We start from the raw sequence: 25,000 nt of genomic DNA on the forward strand, positions 1-25,000 counted from the left end.
AACCAAATGACTAACCTATTACCACCACTATAACTAGTCTGTTCACCCAGTAACTCATTCTACCAATCTGGCCACAAGATATAGAACCACAAACTGTTAATTCTTTTTCTTTGACCAGCTTAATCCTCCTACAATCCTGTGGCAGCATTGCTGCCTAATGTTTATTGGCAATTCTATTACCTAATAGAAAAAAAAAATCTGAAAGATGTTCTTACATACATAAACTGGAGTCAGTTAACATATATTCAAGCATGTTGGGATTGTCAAAATAAATAAATAAACACTATTCAAGTCCTCCAAGACACACAATAGGGCAACTCAGGCACACATAGCCTCTTAGACACATAAACCTGTGACACACATAGGTGCACCAACATCCAGGTTGCTATCAGTACATATATTTACAAAGAAGTGCCAAGCTAAAAATGCAGTGCCTTTAAAACAGAGTCTATTGCTAAAAATAAATAATAATAATAACAGAAATATTCAAGTTATTGGTCGCTTCATTGTCAGACAGAATGACTTTTCACTCAACAGACTGGCAAATGACTAGTTGACCCACAGCTGTTGTGCAAGTGATAGAATTAACAACTGAACAGGAAATGAAAACACTGACCCTTGTCTTGGGATTGAATACAAGATCCATGTACATTCTGTGTGGTTGTCACTGGCACTAGACTGACAAAGAGTCTGTGGACTGTTAGGTAATTGGTATTCCCCAAGAGCAGTTGTTTCTTCTTTCAACTAGGAAATCACCATTATGGCAATTTTTTGAATGTGCAAACTTCCAAATGCAGAGCAAACCATTAGCCCAAGTATTGTAATAACAACTGAACAAAAAAGGCAAACATTGACTCTTGTTTGGGGTTTGAAGATAGTATTCTGCACATTCTGTGTAGTTGTCACTGCCACTGGACTCACAATGAGTCTCTGGCTTACCCAAAGAACATTTGCTTCTCCTTTCCACTAGGAAATCACCATGATGGTGATTTTGAAGACAGAAGCATCTATTGCAGAACAAACCGTTAACCTAGTATTGTATTAACAAATGAACAAGAAAGGAAACAGTGATGGTCATCTGAGGATTGAACCCATGACTCCCAACATTCCATGCAGTTATTACTTTCACTGAACCATCAAGGAGTCTCTGGATAGGCTAGAATTAAGGATGTCATTAGGGTCCCTCCAGGCCATCAATTTTCCAAAATATAAGCATGGCTTTGTCATTAGTCATGTGGAGGTGAATGAACTCAAGAAGTCCATTTTGGAGGTGATGCAGGCAGACATGGTGAGGCCCTTATCGTATTTTCTTAAGGAGATAAAATTCCTTGTGTTGAGTAGTATTCTGGTATCACTCAAATGAATTACTCTTGGAGGCAAAACATCTGGCTTGGATGCCTTATTTTTCCTGGAGAACATACACATCTTTACAACTAGTGAAACCTTGTCCTAACCCTTCTTTTCCAGAGTTCACCACCTTTTATGTGTTCAGGACCACTACTAGTGCTAGGGGCATATCTGTATTTATGAGAGCTCTCATGGCCACATGTTTCATCTTAGATTACATCAGCCTACAGGTCCAATTCACGCTCATTAATAGTTACAGGTGTCCCTCTATGTTTCCAGAGGAAGGTATTGAATACCTAAACATGTTCTCCCAGGTGGAATCCAAATCAGACACTGTGCTTTTAGGAGATTGCAATTACCCCAGTATTAAATGGTCTACCTACACATTCAAAAATGTTACTTTTATGCCATTCTTGACATTATCAACTTCAAATCTCTAGTCCAAATAGTCACTCTTCACATTAGAGATCCAGGACTCCTACACCTTGCCTTAGCTAACGCCTACCCTCTGCTCAGTCCCACAAGTACTCTCTTACCTAGTTAAAGCAGATCATTTAGCCATCATCTTCTGCCTCAAGACAAGCCTCCCTAGTCCCAGTAATCCATCTACATTTGTGGACGTCTGCAAAATCAGCCTGTTAGATTTTATCAGCTTTTATTAGAAAACATAAATGATTCAATCACCCCTGAATCCCTGATACTCCAGCCCCAACTAAGGAATTTTGTAACCTATTATAGACAAAACTGTCCATCTCTGTAATTTAATAAAACAAAAAAGTACTTCAAACATCTAATCTGATGGGATAATTGAAGGAACAAATTAAATTATAAGAATGCAAGCTCCTAGTCTGGTATAAATCTGATCCCCTTTCAGCTCATAAAAAAGCTTAACCAAATTAGCAGGAAACACAAAAGGTACTGAAGCTTCCTATAAGCACAAGATAGAAATCAACATAAAGGCCTTTTCTAGCTATCTGTGTAAAACCCACAATCATACCCTGACATGTTCTGAACTTACTATAAATAGTATTGCCCACACTGAGCCAGAATCCACGGTTGACATATTGGATAATAAATCAAATACTACATCCTTACTTCTGCCCCACAAAAAACAATTCAGGCCAAACCTCCCTCATTTCATTTACCCTTTCTGGAAAAAAAAAAAAAAAACTCCATGTAGCTAGACAACATACCTGTCTATTGGGAAAACAAATCACCTAGATAAATCTCTCCTAAGCATCATCAGTTAAAGTCTCTTCAAATGATATGTACTTGATAAATTTAGAAACACTATAGTCATTCTCCTCCATAAGAGCACCCCCACCACTGACCCATGTAACTCTAGGCCCATCAGTCTCTCTAGTGTTATCTGTAAGAATGGAATGTTTTATTCTGGAGCTAGTCAATAAGGACATACAACATTTGCATTCAGTTTTGTCAAGGGTAGATCATTCCTTCTTTATCTTAATATCTTCTCTGAAAAATTCATCAAAGGCCTTGATGATGGACTTCCTGTTCACAAGCATTTGGAACAATTCCTTACTCTGGAATCATAAATAAGCTAACCCAACTAGACATCAACTTCTTTGCAGTTCACCGATGGCTAAATGGTTCCCAGACAGAACACACTCACTCAAAATAAATGGAGCTCACTTCCAAAAGCAAAATGTAATGTATCTCTCAAAGTTCTTACATAGGAATATTCATCTTTGCAATTTATTTCTGGAAAAAGTTAATAACATTTGACTAAATAAATTTTCAGATGACATCAAGATAGGAACATTTGTATATTCTCCCTTAGATTTATTAATATTCCAGCAAGGTCTTGATCACACTAACAAATGGTGTTCTGACTATGGTCTCACCTTAAATGCAAAGAAATGTAGTATAGTCAGCATTCGTACAACTATAGCTCCAATACATAAGTAGAATTCATTTTAAGAATCACACCACAATCTGGGATTTAGTAACCTACATAAGATAACGTGATGTCCTTAAATCAGGATATGTCCTGTATTGTCAGAAGTCCTTCTGCCTCTCTCATTTTATCTATCATGGGTTGTCATCAAAATCTCAATCCATCCTATTTCTCCTCTGTTCCCCCCTTTTTCGCCCCATCATAAAATACAATGCTCCATATGGCATGTATAGCTGTAAACAATCCCCCTAATTAGAAAGTCATCAGTGTTTGGTAACCAAAGGAATCCAAGGTTTAAAGAACCACTCTTTATCTGCCCTTATTTTCTGTGCTCTATAGACTCTTGTGAGGTGATCTGCCACTTTGTAAGTTATGTAAAATCCTGCTTAGTTTCTTCAAAACTAAAAACTTTTCAGTTAATGACCATTCAAAAAACAAAGTTCAATGGCAAAATATCAACAAGTCCCAATGTAAGGCAAATTCGTCACCCAGTGCCTCCCTCGCTTATGGAATAGTTTAGCCTAAATATTTATTGAAAACTGAGCAACATTCAAACTTCAATTAAGTGAATGGCTTAATATCTGAGCTTTGGCCGGCTAAGATCTACTTGAAATCAACTGGACGTATAAGTGAATTTAAGTACACTTTTATTTGCTTTTTTTCATATAGTACTGTATTTAATTTATTTATTTGTGTTTCTCACTGAATATTAACTCAACTGAAGTTCTGGCTGTCTCACTACAGAGTACTTGTTAGAATTTCTGTGTAGCCATTGATAGCAGTGGGGGGTAGTTTCACCTCATCACTGACATTCTGTCCTGCCTTATATAAGTGGTACATTTTGGGTTATCTCTGCTTAATATCTGAGTTTTGGCCCAGAAATTGTAGTTTATTTGGCTGTTTGGGCAGTTTTCCGTCTCTTTCAACTTGCTGGCTTAAAATCCTGCATTTGTACTTGTTCCCCACCTTTCCTGTAACTAGTCTAGTCCAGGTACAGATTTGCTGTATTCCAGGACTCTTTGTAAGCTTCTGAGCTCCTCAAGCCTTTCTGTGTTGGAGGGAAGCCTTCTAGCTTATCAGTGGGAGTAGTAAGTATTAGGTAGCCTATCTACCACAAGAGGAGTGGTTCCTGGCTCAGAAATTGTAGCTACTGGCCGTTTGGGCAGTTTTTTTCCATCTCTTTCAACTTTCTGGGTTAAAAGCCGCACTTGCGCTTGTTCCCCACCTTTCCTATAACTAGCCTAGTCCAGATACAAAGTTGTTTTATCCAGGACTGTTGGTAAGCGTCTGAGCCCCGCAAGCCTTTATGTGTTGGAGGAAAGCCTTCTAGCTTATCAGTGGGAGTGGTAAGCACTAGGAAGCCTGTCTACCATGAGAGGAGTGGTACTTGGCCCAGAAATTGTAGTTTATTGACCATTTGGACAGTTTGTCCGTATCTTTCAACTTTCTGGTTTAAAAGACCACATCTGTACTTGTTTCCCATCTTTCCTGTAACTAACCTACTGGGTAGCACTAGAAAGCCTTAAACTGAAACAAGCCTTCTAGCTTAGAAGAGAGACTTTGATTAAGTACCAGTTTTCTGTACTTTCTTGCTGTACTTAACTGTTTTCCGCCTAAACGCAGATTTTCCACCATTTATTGTGATGTAAAAGCTTGTTTTTTTCACATATTGTACTTAATTGACTGCCTGCACTTTTAAAAAGTTGTTTTGTGTTTAAATAATTTGTTTAACTGTTGTAGGCTACACACTAAAGTGTGATAGCCTTTTCTGATCGTTTGTAGTCATTTAAAGCTGTTTTAAGTGTATTTTACTGTTTTTGCCTTATCTTTTCAAAAAAAAAAAATCCTTGTGTCCTGCTTTTCTAAGCTAGTATAGTCCAGTTTTCAGGCTAGTGCTGAATTCAGGGCTATGCTCCTAGTTTCTGAGTTGCCCATACCTTACTTGGATAGAAGGAAGTTTCTCTGTTCATCTGTGAGAGAGGGGAGCTTTGAGCAGCCTATCTGTCCCCGGAGGAGTGGTTCCAGCCCAGAAGTTAGTAGTTTATTGGCCATTTTGGGCTAATTTCTATCTCTTTCATTTCCCTGCTATAAAAACCGCATTTGCACGATTTTGCGCGCCGGGCAGCGCCAGTTAGCTATGGTTAAATTATTCCCGGCTCCACTAAGTCTCCTCTTCAGTTTTTCCCTTGAAACTAGTCTAACTCTCAACCTAAGCACTCAGAAAGCATCCTACAGCCCAGCACTTGCTCAGACCTAATAGCAAGCACTAATATGTCCCGACACTTGATTGCCCAGCAGGGAAAGGCTCTTTATTCACCCCTCACCAACCAAGCAACTAAGCAGCTCACCCTACTATTCAGGGATGACCAAAGGGCAATTTCAGGTGTATTCTCCAGTCCAGCTGGTGAATCTGGGTATCCTAAGGCAATGTTACAACTGCCTCATATGCACAGACAACCCTCTCCTCCTACCACAAAACACTAACATATGTGAGAGATGCAATTATACAGCCAAACTGGAGGCTAAGCTGTCTCCACCCAAGACTGGAACAGAGAGTCAAGAGGGGAAGGTTAACACTTGCACCACACCTCCACCCACACACAGACCTACTAAAACAGCACTGGCAAAAAATACACATAAATGCACAAAATCATACTCGGAGGCTCTAAATAAAAACCTGAAAAAGCATCAGAGACCTCCAAAGCAGACACCCAAACAACCTGCACCTCCCGTCACAAACCAGTCAACAAATAAAACACAAAATCAGTGTGCCACACAATCACAGCCCTTAAGGCGAAATAACATACCTAACACACTAGTAATAGGTGACTCTATAGTTAGGCACACTGACGTACCACTCACTAGGCTGGACAAGCAGAAGGTTACTGTTAGCTGCCTGTTGGGAGCCAGAATCCACCACATAACACAAGCACTCAGGTCACTCCAGAACAAGTACAAATATAACTCTGTCATTGTTCATGTTGGTGTGAATGACCTGAGATGTACCTCCCTGGACTACATGAAAAGAGACATGGAAGAGCTCTCTGATCATGTAGTCCAGGCTGGTATGACCCTGACCCTGAGTAGCATCCTGCCCTCACCAAGAATGATATCTCAGTATAAAGAAAAAATTATCAATTTCAACACTTGGCTAAGCTTCTGATGTCATTCAAAGGGGATCCAGTGTCTGTCAGCCTTGGACGACATGCTCAACAAGCCGCTTTGCTTCGTAAGAGACAGCTTGCACCTGTCACCCCTAGGCTTTCGAATACTGGCCAAGGCTCTTGCTGCCCCCATAGTGCCTTTTTTAGGCAGGCTCAAAAGTCAAACCTGCCTCCGTAAACAGCACAATTAACAAAACACTGAGGGTTATGCTACTCAATGCCAGAAGTTTAAATCTCAAAATGCACATGCTCGAAGCACTCCTCAATATGGAGAACATTGACATCTGTGCAGTAACTGAAACCTGGTTCAAGACTCCAGAGAGCACCCCAGCACTACCGGGCTACAACTCATATCACATGTTTCGGCCACAGAACATGGACAGAAACACAAAAGGAGGGGGTGTATCCATATTCATCAAGGATACCTATACCTCCAGGTTAGTGGCACAGCATGATACCTCTGAGATTGTCCATGTGCAACTAACATCGGGCAAATCTGCAATGCAAATTGTGGCCTGCTACAGATCACCCTCCATGACCCAGGATCACCACTCCACCTTTCTGGAGACACTGGAAAACAAGAAGGTCCTACCAAACACCCTGATATTGGTCAATTTCATTTACCCTACCATTAACTGGGAAAACTATTTGAGTACAAACTCCCAGGCCCAGTGCTTCCTGGAATTCATCAACTCAAATGCCCTGGATCAGCTGGTAAACTCCCCCACCAGAGGTGAAAACATATTGGACCTGGTCATCACCAGCATGGGCGACAGGTGTTCCACACCGGAGGTCAACCCGTCACTGGTTAGATCTGACCATAAACTAATCACACTGGATGTCTACATGCCACCACTACCCCCAACTAAGGAAACCACAGTAAAAAACTTTTCTAAAGCAAACTTCACTTTACTTAAGACAGAGGTGGTAAGTTTCACAGCCCCCACGCTAAAGGATAACGCTGCCCAAGATGCAGAAACCTTTACAAATGCACTCTATGAGCACCTACAAGGATGCATGGATCATGCCATCCCTAGAAAAACCAAGACTTACTCCTTTAAGAGAAGGAAACCAGTTTGGTGGACCCCTGCTATAAACAGGCTATACAATAGAAGGAGGAAACTAGTTCAGAAAAAAAGCAAATCCCGAGAAGGAAAGACATCCCTGATCAGTATCAGTAAGAAGCTAAGGTCCCTCATAAAATCATCCAAGGCTAGCTTCGAAAGAAAAGTAGCCAAGGATTCAAAAGATAACCGCAAAGCCTTCATTAGCTATGTTAAGAATCTAAGTAGCAACTCGCAGATATGCACTGAACTAGTGCAAAATAGCACAAAATATACTGAACCTACTGATATTGCCAACATCCTGGCAGATAGATTCAGTGCAAACTTCACCCCCCCTCTCACCCCTAAAAGGGCCCACAACAGTACCGGAAAAGTGTAATGTCCCAGAAATCACAAACGCACAGGTGAAAACAGCCCTTTCAAAAGCCAAAAACACAGTGTCAATGGGGCCAGATGGTGTCCCAGGCTGCGTCTTGCATGAACTACAAAATGAACTAACCCCCCCACCTAAACACGCTGTTCAACCTCAGCCTCTCCACAGGCTACATGCCCATAGAATGGTGCACAGCAACAGTTATTCCTCTCCACAAAGGAGGGTCCACTACTGACCCTGGTAACTATCGCCCCATAAGCCTGACTAGCCTGGTCTGCAAGGCTATGGAGCGCATCATCATGGAACTCATTAACAAAGATATTGGGAACCTCCAAACACTTGACCTGACCCAGTTTGACTTTGTTAAGGGAAGATTATGCCTACTAAACCTGGTTGACTTCTTCAAGACAGTCACCAAGGCCATTGATGAGGGAAAGGTGGTTCACACAGCCTACCTTGTCCTTACCAAGGCTTTCGACACCATTCTCCACTCGGGTATTACAGAAAAACTCACTAGCCTGAACATAAACCCCTACGTCACGAGATGGGTTGCCAACTGGCTTACAGACAGAACTCACATGGTAAGAATAGCAAGCTCCAGGTCTGACTCTATACCAGTCACAAGTGGTGTCTCACAAGGCTCGGTCCTGGGACCCCTACTGTTCGACATATACTTCTCAGAAGTACAGGCAAACAAAGTAGGACTATGGCTAACCAAATTTGCTGATGACTGCAAATTGGGAGCCATAATTGACTCTCTGGCTGACACGGACATCCTCTAAAATGGCCTCATTGAGATGGACACCTGGTGTCAAAGTCATGACCTCAAGCTAAATGCCAAAAAATGCATAGTCATCCCATTTGCGAAAAAACAAAACACCCACAAATTACCACATAGGTGGCAGCCCCCTTAATACAGAAGAGGTAATAAGAGATCTGGGGACCCAGGTAGATAGTAATCTCTCCTTTGACAATCATATTGCCAAAGTAGTTAGGAAATCCTTCCTTGTGGCCCATCTAATTACTAAACGGTTCGCATCTGGAAAGAAAGAGGTTATAGTGCCCCTATACTCGTCACTCATCAGACCCATCATAGAGTAAAATGCCCCATTTGGGACGTATCTCACAAGACACTTGTAACAGCTGGAAAGACCACAAAAGTACCTCACCAAGAGGATTACTGGCCTCAAACATATGTCCTATGCAGCCCGACTGGAAAAACTCCAGCTGTACTCAGTGGCATATCGCTTACTCAGAGGTGATCTCTGCCTGACTTACAAAGCCATGTCAAACTCAGAATTGATGGACATGCTCCACCTAAAGAAATCCAAGTAACTGCGAGCCACGTGCTCTAGTGAGCTAAACCTTGCCACAACAATAAATAGAACATGCTGGAGGGATAGAATCCTGTCACAGAAACTCCCCATGCTTTGGAACAAAATAACAAACTACATTAGACAGAGCCCCTCACTAGCACTCTTCAAGAGAAACCTTGGCAAGTGGATGGGTAACAGAAAATACACCACTGGGATCACTTCATTGGCTCTGCTTGACAGAGGATCAGTTAATTAATCAATGGGGCTGCGAAAGCCGACACACTCTGGCTAGGCTTATAAATGCCCTCGGGCAGATAGCCTAGTATCTACCTATGAACCTATGAACCATAACTGCAACCCAGAACTCAGGGTGTACAAGCTTTTAATTAGGCCAAACTAAATACGGTCACATTCTCAGCTTCTCTATTCCTTCTCTACTTCTGTTTTCCTCCTTTTTATCCAGCGTCAGCTTATTTCACTTACCCTCTCATAATCTATGCAGAAAGTATTCAGTTTATAGCTCACAAATTAAATGTACTTCCTACCATCATCTACAGAGTATTAGCTCGTTTTCATTGTTTCTTCTTCTTATGTTGCATTATTGCCTAAGCCAAGATGGTTGACATTCTGCTGGCTTAATATAAACCCATGAACCTATTCTATTAGCTGACATCACTTCTGTATGATACAAGATGTTTTTTACTTTTTAGTTTTGCACACCAGTCTCCCATCAGACTATTTCTGAGTACAAAGAATATAGTCCCTGGCAGTATTATCTCTGCTCAGTATAATTTACTATTACATATCCTGATGTGTCATTTGTTTCATAGCCCCCACCCCCTTCAAAGAACAATGATCTTGTAGGTACAGTGTTAGAAGTGAGACAAATAGAAGATTAAATAATACCAGGTCAGACATTGCAACTCATTGTGCTTCACGTGGCCTAACAGAATCTCTATGCCATGGTACACCATGTGTGGTATGTCTGTGGACATGTGTCCATCACAGTCTTCCTGCTACACATATATACATGCTTCTCAACCTCTTAGCAAAGAAATTCTGGACAACACAAAACAATGGCTGGAACAAACACCCAATATGAGAGTGAAATTTTAAATATTACTATTCAAACCTTAGAACATTGCAAAAATAACAGGTTTTGCATTAATAAGCATTTTCTGAAGGATTTGAACTCTGGAACCTGAACGTATGTCGTTATTTAGTGACTTCAATCCTCAATGATTTGCTAATCAAAGAATTTATGAGGATCAGACTAAATATCTAAGGCAAAAATCTGAACATTCTGTGAAAACCAGGACATTTTAGTGGTGTGCATGCAATATAGGTGCATTCTCTTTGGCCATAACTGTCAACCTTTGCTAGGAGTTAAAAACTGAGTGTAAGAACACCCATTGTATACTACCTGTGCTGAATAGTAGTTTATACACAGCTCAGTCAGGTGTGGACCAGGGTCTGTAGTGTGTATGCACAGACACACACACATACACACACACACACACACACACACACACACACACACACACACACACACACACACACACACACACACACACACACACACACACACACACACACACACACGTACATGCACACTCCAAGACACACATACACAAAAATACACAAACACATAGACACACACACACCTGTGTCAGCTGACTAGCTACTGTGCGTGCCATTTTCTTTCACAGTCAGTTATGTAACTACAAATTAGTAAGAATGTATGTATAACTTTAAATCATGATTTCTTTTTCTTTTCTTCTGCCCTTCATTGTACCAGAACATCAACAGGATAGTCTTTTAATTTTCTCTTACACTTGTAGCTTTCAAGTTTCTTGTGGATTACCTTTGGTAAAATTCAGTTTGATTTTTTTCCATCTGTATGCAAGATCAACAAATAACTCTGTAGCCTGTTTTTACTTCAAAAAAGTAAGATATATATATATGTCTATATAGTTTTATATATATATATATATATATATATATATATATATATATATATATATATATATATATATATATATATATATATATATATATATATATATATATATATATATATATATATATATATATATATATATATATCAGATATGCAAGTTGCAAGAAAGAACAGTTTGTCACTTGGATACAGTCATAGCAGTGAGAACTTACAGAACAAGAGTCTTTTCCACCCCTTCCTGCACAAACCATGAATTCCATGATTTTGCGGTTGTAAACTACATTGCATACAGTGCGATCCACAATGGGAACATCAACTCCTTGTAGAACATTGGACAAGCTATATGCATAGACCTTAACGACTCCCCAGCCATATACATAGCATATGGTACCACTCTTTTGGTTGTCAGTGCTGTATGGAGGAACAGGCAGGATTCCAACAAAACTATTCAATTGTGCTTTCCTGCTGAGCTATAAGAAAGAAGAAAGAGATGAAACTTATGCTGTTTCAGGATAGAGAATTAAATACATATTACTGAAACATGTCAAATCTGTCATAAACTAAATATTATAGATACAGCTATTTACTTGGGAAACAACATTGAAAAGAGTTAAATAGTGACATTTTAAGAACTCTGTTAATCACAAATGACAGTAAATGCAGCACTCATAACCTTTTTAGTTAAACATGTGCACTGTGACTGCTTCATTATTTCATAGCTAGCTCTACTACTGTTTGGGAACAGTGCTTCTAAAAAAAAATCAGTCATTGCATTCAGTTGAATAATGAAAAAAGTGCCTTGCTACTCTCATGTTATGTTTTTGAAAACAATCTTATCCTTAGGATGTATGCTCTGCAAAAACTGGAATTTTATAAATGGTTGACATTAATGATCTACTATAACTCTTTCTTTAAATAAACATATTTTATATCAAACTATAAGATTTATTTCCTCATACAATCCAGCAAGAAAAAATAAGATTCTTTATGGCATATGCTCAGTTATTTTACATTAGTCATTTTGGATGAGTCACTGTAAGAAGAACATTGTGTGTGTGCGTGTGCGTATGCGTGTGCGTGTGCGTGTGCGTGTGTGTGTGTGTGTGTGTGTGTGTGTGTGTTATAGATATGCAACATATACATATGCATGCATGTGTATATTTTATAAATAGATATTCAAATATGTATGCTTGTGTTTTACCAAAATTCATTCAGTGTCCAGTTACCTATGTTATCCATTTCAGAGTTACAAGGAGCCAGACCTTACCTGAACACTCAATAGTGGTAAGACAGAATTCCAGGTAGGATGCTAATCTATTTAAGGATGATCTCAAAAGCACCCATACCAATTAACTGACATCATGTATTTGGGATGTGGAAGGAAACTACAGCATTCATTAAAAACCCAAGTGGATACAGGGGGGAGATGCAGACTCCATGCAGTAGGTACCCTTGCCAGTAACTGAACCAGATAATCAAGTGCTGTGAGACTGCAATCCTAAACACTACACCATTTTGCCATCCTATCAAATTTCTGTTTAGGTAATTCTCAACAAAGTATTATGTACTATATTTCTGCTTCCTGTTTTTAGTTCTCTTATACTTTACCTCAGTTGAAATGCATGAAACTAAACATAATGTACAATGCCTGACTTTTTGATATTTCTCTTCATGTAGCTAACCTGAAATGAATGTAGTATTTTTTTTATTTCTTAACTGGCTAAACCTACTGGACTCACATTGCTTTTCAGGGTTGCCTGGGAGCACTGCCTGGTTAAATGACTTGCTCAGAATCACAAACAATGCACCCTGTATCAGCTTGGCTATTACAGCCTGCAATGGCATAAAAGGAAAAGGCCCTGACTATGGCCCAAGTGACCTGAGTTTGATTAGTGACTTGGGAGCTTGATGGGATAGACAGAGAGGATGAGAGTGCCCATTCGGGTCTATATTATGTTATCGAAAACCCGTATCATCAAACACCACAACACCGACACACATAGCCCGAACCGCAAATATGCCAAACACCCTAAACCATGAATTTTCAAATCTCGAACCGTCATAGTCGGCCAACATCACCGTGCACTACATACTACATACCCAAACATAACAAATAAAACACATACATACACAAACCAAACTCTACTACTAGCCCTACACTAAACCTTACATATGTTACTATCTATGCACTTACCTTAACCCTCACTCTAACCCTAAGGTCCGTAACTATCGCACACTTACCCTACAGACATATACCCAAACAAAACTAATAATCCACACACATATAGTTAACAAAACCCTACTTCTAACCCTACACTAAATCTTACATACATTACCTATCTATTCACTTACCTTAACTCACATCCTAACCCTAAGGTCCGTAACTATCGCACACTTACCTTATGGAGCTATACCGCAGACAGGCCAACCATGACACTTCAACATTTCGAGTTTCGCGGTTTTGTATGTTCACCATTACCGTAGTTCGCACTATATATGTCGGTCTTCTAGCATTCAATGATACAGGTTTTTCGATAATGTGATATAGACCCACCCATTCTGGGGTGAGGGTGCACATATTAGGGCAGGGATGCACGGGGGTGTTGTCTACATGGGAGGAGGCCAGGGCTTTGTCTGAGTCACACACAGAGATGTGAAGGAATCACCAAAAATCTATTGCAATTCATCACTTTGAATAGCATGAGTAAATATAAGGGATGGGATTAGACCTTAAGGAGAAAACACTCCCTCAGCAACAATATTACACTAGCCCAGACTGCCTCAGTCTCTTCATTTACCCTGAACATGGTTAGACTTAGGCTAGGAGTAGTCGGTTCAGATTCATTAGACCTGGTGGATGATCAGAGACACAAGATGCAGCTGAGGGTCAGCTGTGGAGGAGGAAAAGTAAACTTGGTTATTACACTATTAATGATAAATGTTTATAGCAACGAGGAACTCTCTTTTGGTGAACTGTCAGGCATCCATTCACAGCAGCTATTGAGGCGTATTATACCAGAATGTGGATAGAATACTATGTAACTCTTTGTTACATCAGTAAATAACCCACTATTCCTTAGTCTCACACAATACCTTCCCAGACTCATTCCCACACAGTGTTTCCCCTACATAGTTTTCACCTTGTGCATTTGCAGGATTATGCATACTCACTTTTAGTGTTTCAGGAAAAACATCACTCTCAACACTGCATTTATTTTTCTGTGCTGCTCTGACATCTCAGCATAACAAGCTACTTATTAATTTAGACAGGTGACTTGTGTTGTGCATGCCTGCTTACAGCAATCTTACTCCTTCACACTTCACCAAGTAATAAGTTGCTGAATTGTTTCTTTATGCATGCTTTCACCTGCAAGCAGCAGCCATCTTGTTCAGTACTTCTAAGTTCTTCTTATTTTGTCTGAGTATGAGTAAATCCCCAAAAATACAAGTTTAATGATGCTCAGTGTCAGGATTAATGTTTAAATTGCATAGCCATTTAGAGACCATAGATCTTGACAAGCATAGATAATCTAACTTGCTCAAATGGACATGCAACCATATCGTACTTGTTTCTCTGCAGCTATACCAATGTGCATTAAACATCGACTACCGCCACAGGCAGTGATGACAACCAAATGGGGTCATAGCAAATATGTGCATGTGTTCGGTGATGAGATGTCTTAAGATAAACATATTTTTGCCAGATTTATTAGATACATATTTACTAATATGTCTAAAAGAGCATGCGTTTTAAATCGACATGTTTGGAGATATGACAGTATCCCAGCAGTATACTCATAATGCTTTTCCTTTTTAAAACACATTCATCAGTAGTGGTGGAGTATTTTTATGGAAATTAAATTTTTTTATATGAATACAATGAACAAAGATACAGAAAACTTGGAAGAAGAAAAATGCAGAAAAAGAACAAAGAAAGGGACATAGATAAATCAAAAGAACAAGGCACAGCTGCTCTGGCTGTTTTAATTAAAATCATTCTCACAGGCTTTTGATATATGGAACATGAATACAATATGGTACAAAATATTTAGACATTGCAGTAATATACTTAAGGCATAGGTAAGTCTTATTTAAGTAATAAAAAACATCCAAGATGCCTGACTGTTAGACCCCCATCACTCCACTTTTTTTGTTCATATCCAGCCCTCCACCTTGGAAGCACTAGCCACTTCCCTTTCTTATCATTTCTTCTCCTAGCTTTTGCATGTCATACTCCCAAAGACTTCATCCTGAATCCTGGCCAGTTAATTCATTTCCACTGTCTAGGATACCAGCAACTTAATCAAAAAAGCCATACCCTTATGCCTTTTCACTTCCTCCTTCCACAAAATAATCACAGAACTGATTTGCTTTTCGGTCTTTAGATCACACGTATCTTAGCCGATAACATTGACTATGCAAAAAATGTTGCGTCACCACTTGTAAGCTTTACACTCTTTAGGGTTGTTCCTTATATTAAGACTTTGTAAGTCAGAGTAAAAGGCTATCCAATGAGCTCCTCATCTATCACTTGTAAATTATTTTTTTGCTCACTTTACCACCACAGCTTGTTGATCATCAGCTTCATTACCTGAGCAAGGTTTGACTGAGACAGGATATCATTCAGACAGTTGTCAGAGGTAACTCATTAATTTTCTGTTTGTTTGGTCCTCATCTCCCCACACACAGTCAGCATGGCACAGAGGTGGGGACATACAATTGGTTGACTGCAAAGGATGACCTCTTACGTCAGCATGGGACATCCTAAAACATACAAGGTGGCTTCTCCAATCTCCATGGGGGAAATCACACCTCCCAGTGTGACAATGAGTGTTCATACCCTCCCTACTCCCAAAGGAGATAAGGGGGGCACTTCCCTTTACTCCTGGATCTTTTGTGATGAGGTTGTTAATTGAGAGCACTGGTCACCTGAATCATAATCTGGGCTCTAACCCTCTGCCCCATGGCATCAAGCTAAATCATTTTTAATAAATCTAGTTCAGTAAAACACCAATATTTAAACAGGAATTACTTTTATCCCCTATTATAGCATCTCCAGCAAAACTTCTGAAAAGCCTGGAAACAGACAAGCTAGTCTTGCTGGTGTTAAGAGGTCCCTATTCAGACATTGCCAATTAAACATTTTTAAACATTTTTATCTCTCTCAACACAGTATCCCGCAGTAAGAGTATGACCAATCCCTCTCTGTACTTGCATCACATATTGATATAGCCTTACTAAAAATTCTTTCCAATTATTTTTGCTAACTAGGATGTTAATTCAGGTTCTGTTTATGTCATCTGGAAATCATTCAAGCAAGAAAAAAAAGTCATTTACCAGTAAATTAGGGATATCAACCCTCAATTTTTTTTCTTTTTACTGACATCTGTCAAGAAATTCATGGTCAGATATATTTTATGGACACCTTTCATAACAAGTAAAAAGGCTACACAAAACAAGCAATGCACGCAGAATGTTCTGACCCAAAATAAATAGGTATGCACTTACAAAATGCAATATGAAATGCTAGCCAAACATTACAACCATATGACAAAATTAATTAATGAAATCTTCCAAAGACACGGGGATCCATGCAACTACATATCTGAAGAAGAACCAGGATAAAAAAGCTACACGGTGAAAGAGAAACTGCACGTTTTAATGGTGCAATAACCACTGTAAACTTTAGTAGTGATTAAGTACAGAAATGCCAGGGTCACACAACAAGTTCAACTTTACATCGGTTGCTAAGCTCTGAAACCACAGGGAACATTTGAATATTAGTGCCTTCTACACTGTGCGAGTCTCCCTTGATGTAGTCACTTGTACTTTAGAAAGGTAAATGCTGCACTCAAGATCATGCCTTTTGTTATAAGTTTTGTGAGGTACATGCTGATATCTGTTAATGTTTTAATATTTTTAGGAATGGTCATGTGCTAACATTTATTTTAAACCACTTTCGATGCTTGTACTGAACTAAATAAGCTTTAAAAACACAAAATAGCTTTATTTTTTTTATTAAACAGTTCATTTCTAAACATTGATAACAATGCCTTACCATGTATAAAACATTAAAGTAATCAATTGAATAATTAAATAAACTGAAGTATGCCAAACCTGTGACTATAAAACTATATCTAGTGTCTATTTTCATAATGTGCTTAACTAAACATTACTGCTTTTCTGATTATGAATGCCTTAAAATATTCTTCCTAATACATTCTCCAAAACAATACCTAGCTTCCTAATATAAAATGATCTACATGATTTATGAGGGACACACTGTATGATATTGCTATAGTTACAGTCAAAACTTCAGTACTTTTCAATGCATTTTTATGATATATTGCAGTATGCGTTTTATAATAAACACAGTACAGATAAAATAATAGTTCTCAACTAGAAAACAAGAGGTGAGAAAATAATATGGTTAATAGATAGTTCATAATGCCTGTGCTGTCAGGTTTTGTCAGCATTTGATTGGTATCATGTTACATAGACCATTCTTACATGACAGAAAGGGCTTACGTTAAAAAAAAACTGATAAGATGTACAGGAAGCAGATCATCCTCTATTCAGGGCTTTCGTCCACTTTTCTAAGCTTAAAATGCCATATAATTAATTTCCATGGAATACTGTTACTAAAAGTAATATGTTTGTTTGACATGGCTGTTCTGTATGGGGGAGATATAACCAGATGTGCTTATGTAGTTTGCACAGATAAAGAAGAAGTTGCAATTGATTATTTGCAATTGTCATTGAAACTTGCAACAATGTCAAACTCAAGGTCTGAAGTTAGAACAGAAAATGATCATGTAATTCTGATTATAACATTAGGAGAAGAAAAAAGAGCAAATGTAAATATGGGTAATAATCCTTCATGATTAATGCATAAATAGATAAGGGAAAATAATGCTGGAAACAAATCATATCTTGAACATCTGGCAGTTACAGAGTAATCAAAAATGTATGCAGCATTATAAAAAAAATAATCCACTAGGAATTTTAGGACTGGGACAATAATAGTAGATTGTATAAATATTGAAGTAGTATGGTTTGAAGATTGTAAACTTAAGAAAATATGATAGAGAACACCCCATACAAAATTGTACAGAAAGGAGAAAAAAAGGTACTGTGAAAAAGTGTATACAGAAGAAAAAAGTGTGTGCAGCTGCTTGCTGGCAAAAAATGCTGTACATAAACAAACAATATGATAAAAGGGTTTGGCTTGAAATTATAAAATGTTCTAGATTTGTTAAATATGAAGGAATAATTAAAGAGATTTAGGTGAATGTTTTTATGAAGGAAAACTTTTAAAACTATGTTTTGAGGGACCTTGTCTCTTTGAGACTGAAGGAAAGTTGCTGTGAAAAAAGTTAGAAAATTGTATAAAATTTTGAAGAAAAAATAAATCACAGGACCGGATGGAAAAAGTAATGAATTATTCTAAAGAGGATGGCCAGAAATTGAATTCAGTATTGAATATTTTTTGTTGCATTTTGGATGTGACATAATCCCACAGTCATGGTGGGGATGGATTATTGTACTTCATTATAAGTAAGGGTGCACTCAAACCTGAAAAATTGCAGGCTCAAAACATGACAGATAGTGTTCTTAAGATTTTTATCACTGTGAAGATAGGTTAAGGCTGTATAGCCCAGCCAGATTGAATTTTGTAGATAATTCTGTCATTTGTTAATATTAATGTAAGCCACAGGCATGTTCTCTTAAATGTGAAAAGACTGCATTGGATACTGAACTTCAAAAATGTAACAACAGTGCACTCTGCTGTAAGAAAGCTAATTCAAGCATTTCATGACTGTCTTTGATGTCAAAATTTGGAGCCAATATGTCTAGAGGGAGGCATCCTGCCTATTGTTTTAAAGCCAGAGATAATGGCTAGAATTTGCATATATAAATGTCCTTTATTGCTCAGGTTTCTGACCAGGTGTAAAGAATGTAAATGCAGTTTCTGTTAGCCTGGGAACACCAGAGAAATGTGAAGAATCATGTCATGTGATGCAGCTCTGTGTTAGCAATTTAAAGAGAGAGAATCAGAGAGCTCTGAGCATTTTGTCTTGAGAACATCCAGCATCACCAGCACTGCTTTGCTCTATATGTAAGTTATTTAGAACTGTGTTTTCTCTTAGATATAGCTAGGAAATAGGAAGATTAGACTAATTTGTTTTTCTGTGATGTCAGACCTTTTCTACGGTATTATTTTAAGTATTTCTCTGTGATCTCTGAACTCTTGACAAGCACTATGTAGTAAGAAGTATTGTCTTGTGTTTTTATTATTTATTATTAAATATTTTTAAACCTTTCAACTGTGGCTGTTTTATGTAGAGTAAATTTAAGCTCTAGAGTACATTTCATGTATATAGTGATACTGTACCAAGTCACTCTAATAAGCCTTAACTGTTCAGTTACACTTACCATTTGGATAATAATATTGCACAGTAATAATTGGACATCCTTTCAGAAGGGCCTTTGAGTAGCTGATATTAGTGGGTGGTGGCAGCTGGTACTGCCTTTTAGACTGGGCAAAAAAAGGGCACAGCTGGAGAACCTGTGCCAGCCTTCCCCGGGAGTATCTGTGTGGTTGTGTATAACTCTTATCGCAAATTGTGTGTGTGTGTGTGTGTGTGTGTGTGTGTGTGTGTGTGTGTGTGTGTGTGTGTGTGTGTGTATCAGCTACTTGGGCAGGGACATGAAGCACTGGTTGGGCAGAGATGGTGCTGGAAGTTTTAGCTTGCCCACTAGGCTGAGATCTGAACCCTATAGCTGTGCCAGTGGGGAGTTTTATTGGGGACCTGGAGAGAAAGGAAGAAACCAACCCCAGACTGACTGTGATCTCTGTGTGCTCGTAAGGGAAATTTTACTTTAATGTGTGTGTATTTATTATTCTTTCCCTATATGGACTCCCCTCACTGGTGTTAGTGGTGAGATTGAGGCTCCTTGATTGCTGGGCCAGTGCATGGGTGTCACAATCACAATATGATTAGGTGATTTAAAAAAATCAAATTTCTATGAATTAATTCTGCTTTGCACAGTTTGCATATATTACTGGGAAATTATTGATGCTCATTTGTTGTTACAGTATCTGATTGAGCAACATACCAGCACAAGAAAACAATCATTATATGCATTGTTTATATACTTAAGAGTCTGTTCTTGACAATATGAATTGGTTAAATATTGGAGTATAATGCCAGAGGGTTCACAGAGACACTGGTCAGTGATACTGCTGTTCTCTGTGAAGTAACATTGGCACAGGTTCACTTCACAAGTTCTGGCAATCTGACCTTGACATTCAAAACAAATTAAGGGAATGGGCTAGTGTGCATATCAGTAGCTTGGCTGTTTTTACATTATACTGTTAATTTTTTGTAAAGTTGACACAGTAGGCATAATAGTTAAGGTCTTCGACTAATGGACAAGGCACAAGATTCATTCCTGTCCTCCGGCCAATGAATGTTTGGAGTTTGCATGTTCTCTATATGTCTCTGTGGGGTTCTGCCCACCTCCCAAAAACATGTTGTTTCCACCACAATCTCACCCAAGAATGGAGTTGTGAACAGCAGCATAGAGTCTAGATGATGGCTATCAGGGAAAGAGTTGTATAAACAGACCACTTTGGGTATTAGCTGCTGTGCACAATATCCTCTACACAGGTTGGGCAACAGGAATAAAGAAGGAAAAGTCATTCTAAACTTTTATCTGGCAAATTACTTGATCATGGTCAACACATGGATCAAAAAAAGGGCAAGTCACAAGGTCTGAAGAGTGGTTAATATGCAACTCAAGTAGTCTTCTTACCAGTAAGGAAAGGGCATTTGGATAGAGTTAGCGATTACAAAATCATTCCTTTCAGCTACAAACAAGTGGTAAAGAAATGCTCGAAGGTCAACAGAGACTAGACTGAAGACTTGGAAGCTGATTGGAAAAAAACACAAGAGTTCAAGGAAATAGTCGGGGGTCTAAGACCTCAAAAAAAAAAAAAAGAAAATAGAATGAGTTGAAGAAAATGACAGTGCCTAAAAACAGTATGTGTGAAGACTATAGAAAATATATATAGATGATCTAGGCATGAAAATAAAATACATAAGTAAAGCTGGTGATAGAATGCAGAAATCCAAAATGTCATCAAAAGAAAGAAAGAAAGAGTGAAGGAAAAGGTGGGAGATGGAAAAAATGGACTGGGCTACGAAGGAATACTGGTTGGCTAACAAACTGGCTAAGATGGCATTTGCAATAACAAAGAAAAAGGCATCAGTGGCACTCTACCATCTTCTGGGAAGTGACTCAGGTGATGGCACATAGATACTGTATCAGGTTGTAAGACAAACACAGAAAGATAAAGAAGATAGTCAGACACCCTTCTTAAGGGATGCCAGCAACAACCTGCTCATCAATCTGCAAAACATCAAAGACAGATGGAAGGATGATACTTTCAGCAACTTCTGAATGAAGAAAACCCTACAGAAGCTGCACTACCCCAGACACAGCCTGCAATGAGAGAAGAGGAGGAGCCCACCATAGAAAAGGTAAGAACGGCATTAAGGAAAATGAAGTCATGGAAAGCAGCAGATGAGTCACAACAGACATCATTAAGAGGCTGGATGAGTTTGGGGTGCAATGGCTCCAGAGGTACTCATAACAGTACAGAGAGAACGGTGCGTGATGACTTAGGTAGTGCCAGCTATGCTAGAGAGAGCAGGGAAGTGCATGTGTAAAATATGCAAACATAGGTTCATATGTTCATAGGTAGGTACTAGTCTATTGGCCCTAGGGCCTATACAAGCCTAGTCAAAAAGGTACCCTGGCTTTCGCCACCCAAGAAAATTATTTTCCTGTGCCCCTGTCAAGCAGAACCACAGAAGTGATCCCCGAGGTGAATTTCCTATTACCCATCCAATCATAAAGATTTTTCTTGAAGAGTGCTAATGAGGAGTTCTGTTTGACATAGATAGGTAGTCTGTTCCAGAGTATGGGAAGTCTCTGGGACAGGAATCTATCCCTCCAGCATGTTCTGTTTATTGTGGTGACAAGGTTTAGGTTCCTAGAGCATGTAGCTCGGAGGGCTTGGGATTTCTTTAAGTGGAGCATGTCCAACAGCTCTGGGATTGACATAGCTTTGTATGTTAGGCAGAGATCGCCTCTGAGTAGGCGATATGTGACGGAGTAAAGCTGGTGTTTTTTTGAGTTGGTCTGTGTAGGGCATCTGTTTGAGGCCAGTAATCCTCTTTGTGAGGTATTTCTGCAGCCTGTCCAGTTGTTGTAGATGTCTTGTGATGTACATACCAAAAGGGGCAATGTACTCTATAATGGGTCTAATGAGTGATGAGTAGAGGGGAACAATGACCTCTTTTTTTCTGGATGAGAAACCTTTTGTGATGAGGCGTGCCACATAGAAGGATTTCCTGACCACTGTGGTGATGTGATTATCAAAGGAGAGACTACTGTCCACCTGTGTCCCAAGGTCTCTTATCACACTTTCAGTGTTAAGTAGACTACTGCCTATGTGGTAGTTCATGGGTACAGAGTTTTTACCAAAGGGGATGACAATTCACTTTTTGGCATTGAGTTTGAGACCATGGCTTTGACATCAGGCATCTGTCTCAGTGAGGCCCTTTTGTAGGATGTCCACATCATTAGGAGTTTTGATTATGGCTCCTATTTTGCAGTCATCTGTGAATTTAGTTAGCCAAAGATCTTCTGTGTTAGCCTGTACTTCAGAGAAGTAGATACCAAACAGGAGAGGACCCAGGACTGAACCCAGTGGTACTCCACTTGTCACTGGTCTGAAGTCTGATTTGGAGTCTGCTACTTTCACTGAACCTCTCTGCCAGGATGTTGGCAATATCAGTTGGTTCGGTATATTTAGTGTCATTGTGCTGTAACTCAGAGCAGATCTGAGCATTGCCATTGAGATTCTTGACATAGCTATAGAATGCTTTGTGGTTGTCTTTAGAATCAGTGGCGATATTTTTTCATAACTAGCTTTGGAGGATTTTATGAGGGATCTCAGCTTCTTACTGAGGATGACCAGGGAGTTCCTCCAATCATGGGATTTTACTCTTTTTTGCAACAGTTTCTTTCTTCTGTTGTAGAGTTTGTTTATGGCAGAAGACCACCAGATTGGCTTCCTTTTTTTGGAGGATAGCATCTTGGTTCTGTTAGGGATAGCATGATCCATGCACTCGTGTAAGTGCTTATAAAGTGCATTTGTGTAGGATTCAGCAGTTGTACCTCTATTGTCTATCTGCATGGGTGTTGTGAAGTTTGCCACTTCTGTCTTAAGAAGCGTGAAGTTGGCTTTGGAGAAATTTTTTACGGTTGTTTTCCTAATGGGGTGTGGGACCGGGATGTGGATGTCTAGGGTGATTAGCTTGTGGTCGGATCTGTCCAATGAGGAGCTGACATCTGGTGTGGAACACCGGTCACCCATGTTGGTGATGACCAGGTCTAGGATATTGCTGCCCCTGGTGGGGTTGTGGATAAGTTGATACAAGGCGTTGGAATTGATGAATTCCAGAAAACGTTGAGCAAAAGAGTTGGTACATGAGTAGTTTTCCCAGTTAATGGTAGGGTAGTTGAAATCACCCATTATTAGAGTGTTGGGTTGTACCTTAATATTTTCCAGTGTATCAAGAAAAGAGGAGTGGGAATCCTGGGGCATGGTGGGGGATCTGTAGCAAGCTACAATCTGGATTGCGGTTTTGCCTAGAGTTAGTTGAACTTGGATAATCTTGGATGCATTATGCTGAGCAAATAGCTTGGGGGTGTGGATATCCTTAATGAATATGGACACTCCTCCACCTTTAGTGTTTTGGTCCAAGTTTGGTGGCTGAAAGGTGTGGTATGAATTATAGCCTGGTAATGCAGGGGTGCTCTCTGGAGTTTTGAACCAGGTCTCTGTCACTGCACAGACGTCGATGTTCTCCATTTTAAGGAGTGCCTCGAGTGAGTGCATTTTGAGGTTTAGACTTCTAGCACTGAGGAGCATTACCCTCAGATTTTGCTTGCTTGTACTTGTTACGGTGGTGAATTTGTCATTTGAACCTTGCCTAAAAAAGGCACTATAGGGGTGGCAAGAGCCTTTGCCAGTATCCAGAATCCCAAGGATGACAGGTGCAGGCCATCTCTGGCAAAGCAACATAGTCTGTCGATCATGTCATCCCAGGCAGACAGATACTGGATTCCCTTAGAATGACAACAGAAGCTTAGCCAATTGTTGAAGTTAATCATTTTGTCCTTGTACTGTGGTATCATTCTGGGTGATGGCAGGATGCTACGCAGGGCTAGGGTCATACCTGTCTGGGGTACAAGATCGAAGAGCTCCTCCATGTCTCTTTTCATGCAGTCCAGGGAGATATATCTCAGGTCATTCACACCAACATGGACAATGACAGAGTCATATTTGTACTTCTTGTGGAGTGACCTGAGTGCATGCATTATGTGGCGGATCCTGGCACCCAACAGGCAGCTGACAGTAACTTTCTCCTTGTTTATCCTGGTGAGTGGAACATCAGTGTGCCTGACTATAGAGTTACCTATGACTAGAGTTTTGGGTACATTGTTATGCCTTATGGACTGTAGTTGAGTGGCACACTGAGTATGTGGGCTATGTATCATTTGGGTTGTGTTGGGGGTGGAGGTTGCTTGCATTAATGCTTTGGAGGTCTCGGTTGTTTGGGCAGATTTTTACTGAGAGCCTCTGTGAATGTAGGTGCGTGTTTTGTGCTTTTGTGTGTGTGTTTTGGTGGTGTAGGTTTTGAGGGACTATGTGATTAGTGTGGTGCGGTGCAAGTGTTTACCTTCTCCTCTTGATTGTCTAGTCCAGTCTTTCGTGAAG

General features: G+C 39.5%; 1 protein-coding gene across 1 annotated transcript in view; it reads right to left on the minus strand.

Moving 5' to 3' along the window:
* Positions 1 to 25,000, minus strand: part of LOC122793601 (trypsin-3-like) — a 234,833-nt gene that overhangs the window by 56,915 nt on the left and 152,918 nt on the right. The window contains exon 4 of the mRNA XM_044061773.1: positions 11,355 to 11,612. Within this exon, the coding sequence (XP_043917708.1) occupies positions 11,355 to 11,612 (258 nt within the window). The remainder of the gene's footprint in view (positions 1 to 11,354; positions 11,613 to 25,000) is intronic.

This window comes from Protopterus annectens, chromosome 2.part0, assembly GCF_019279795.1.
Source record: "Protopterus annectens isolate FY-2018-M chromosome 2.part0, PAN1.0, whole genome shotgun sequence".
NCBI lineage: Eukaryota > Metazoa > Chordata > Ceratodontiformes > Protopteridae > Protopterus > Protopterus annectens.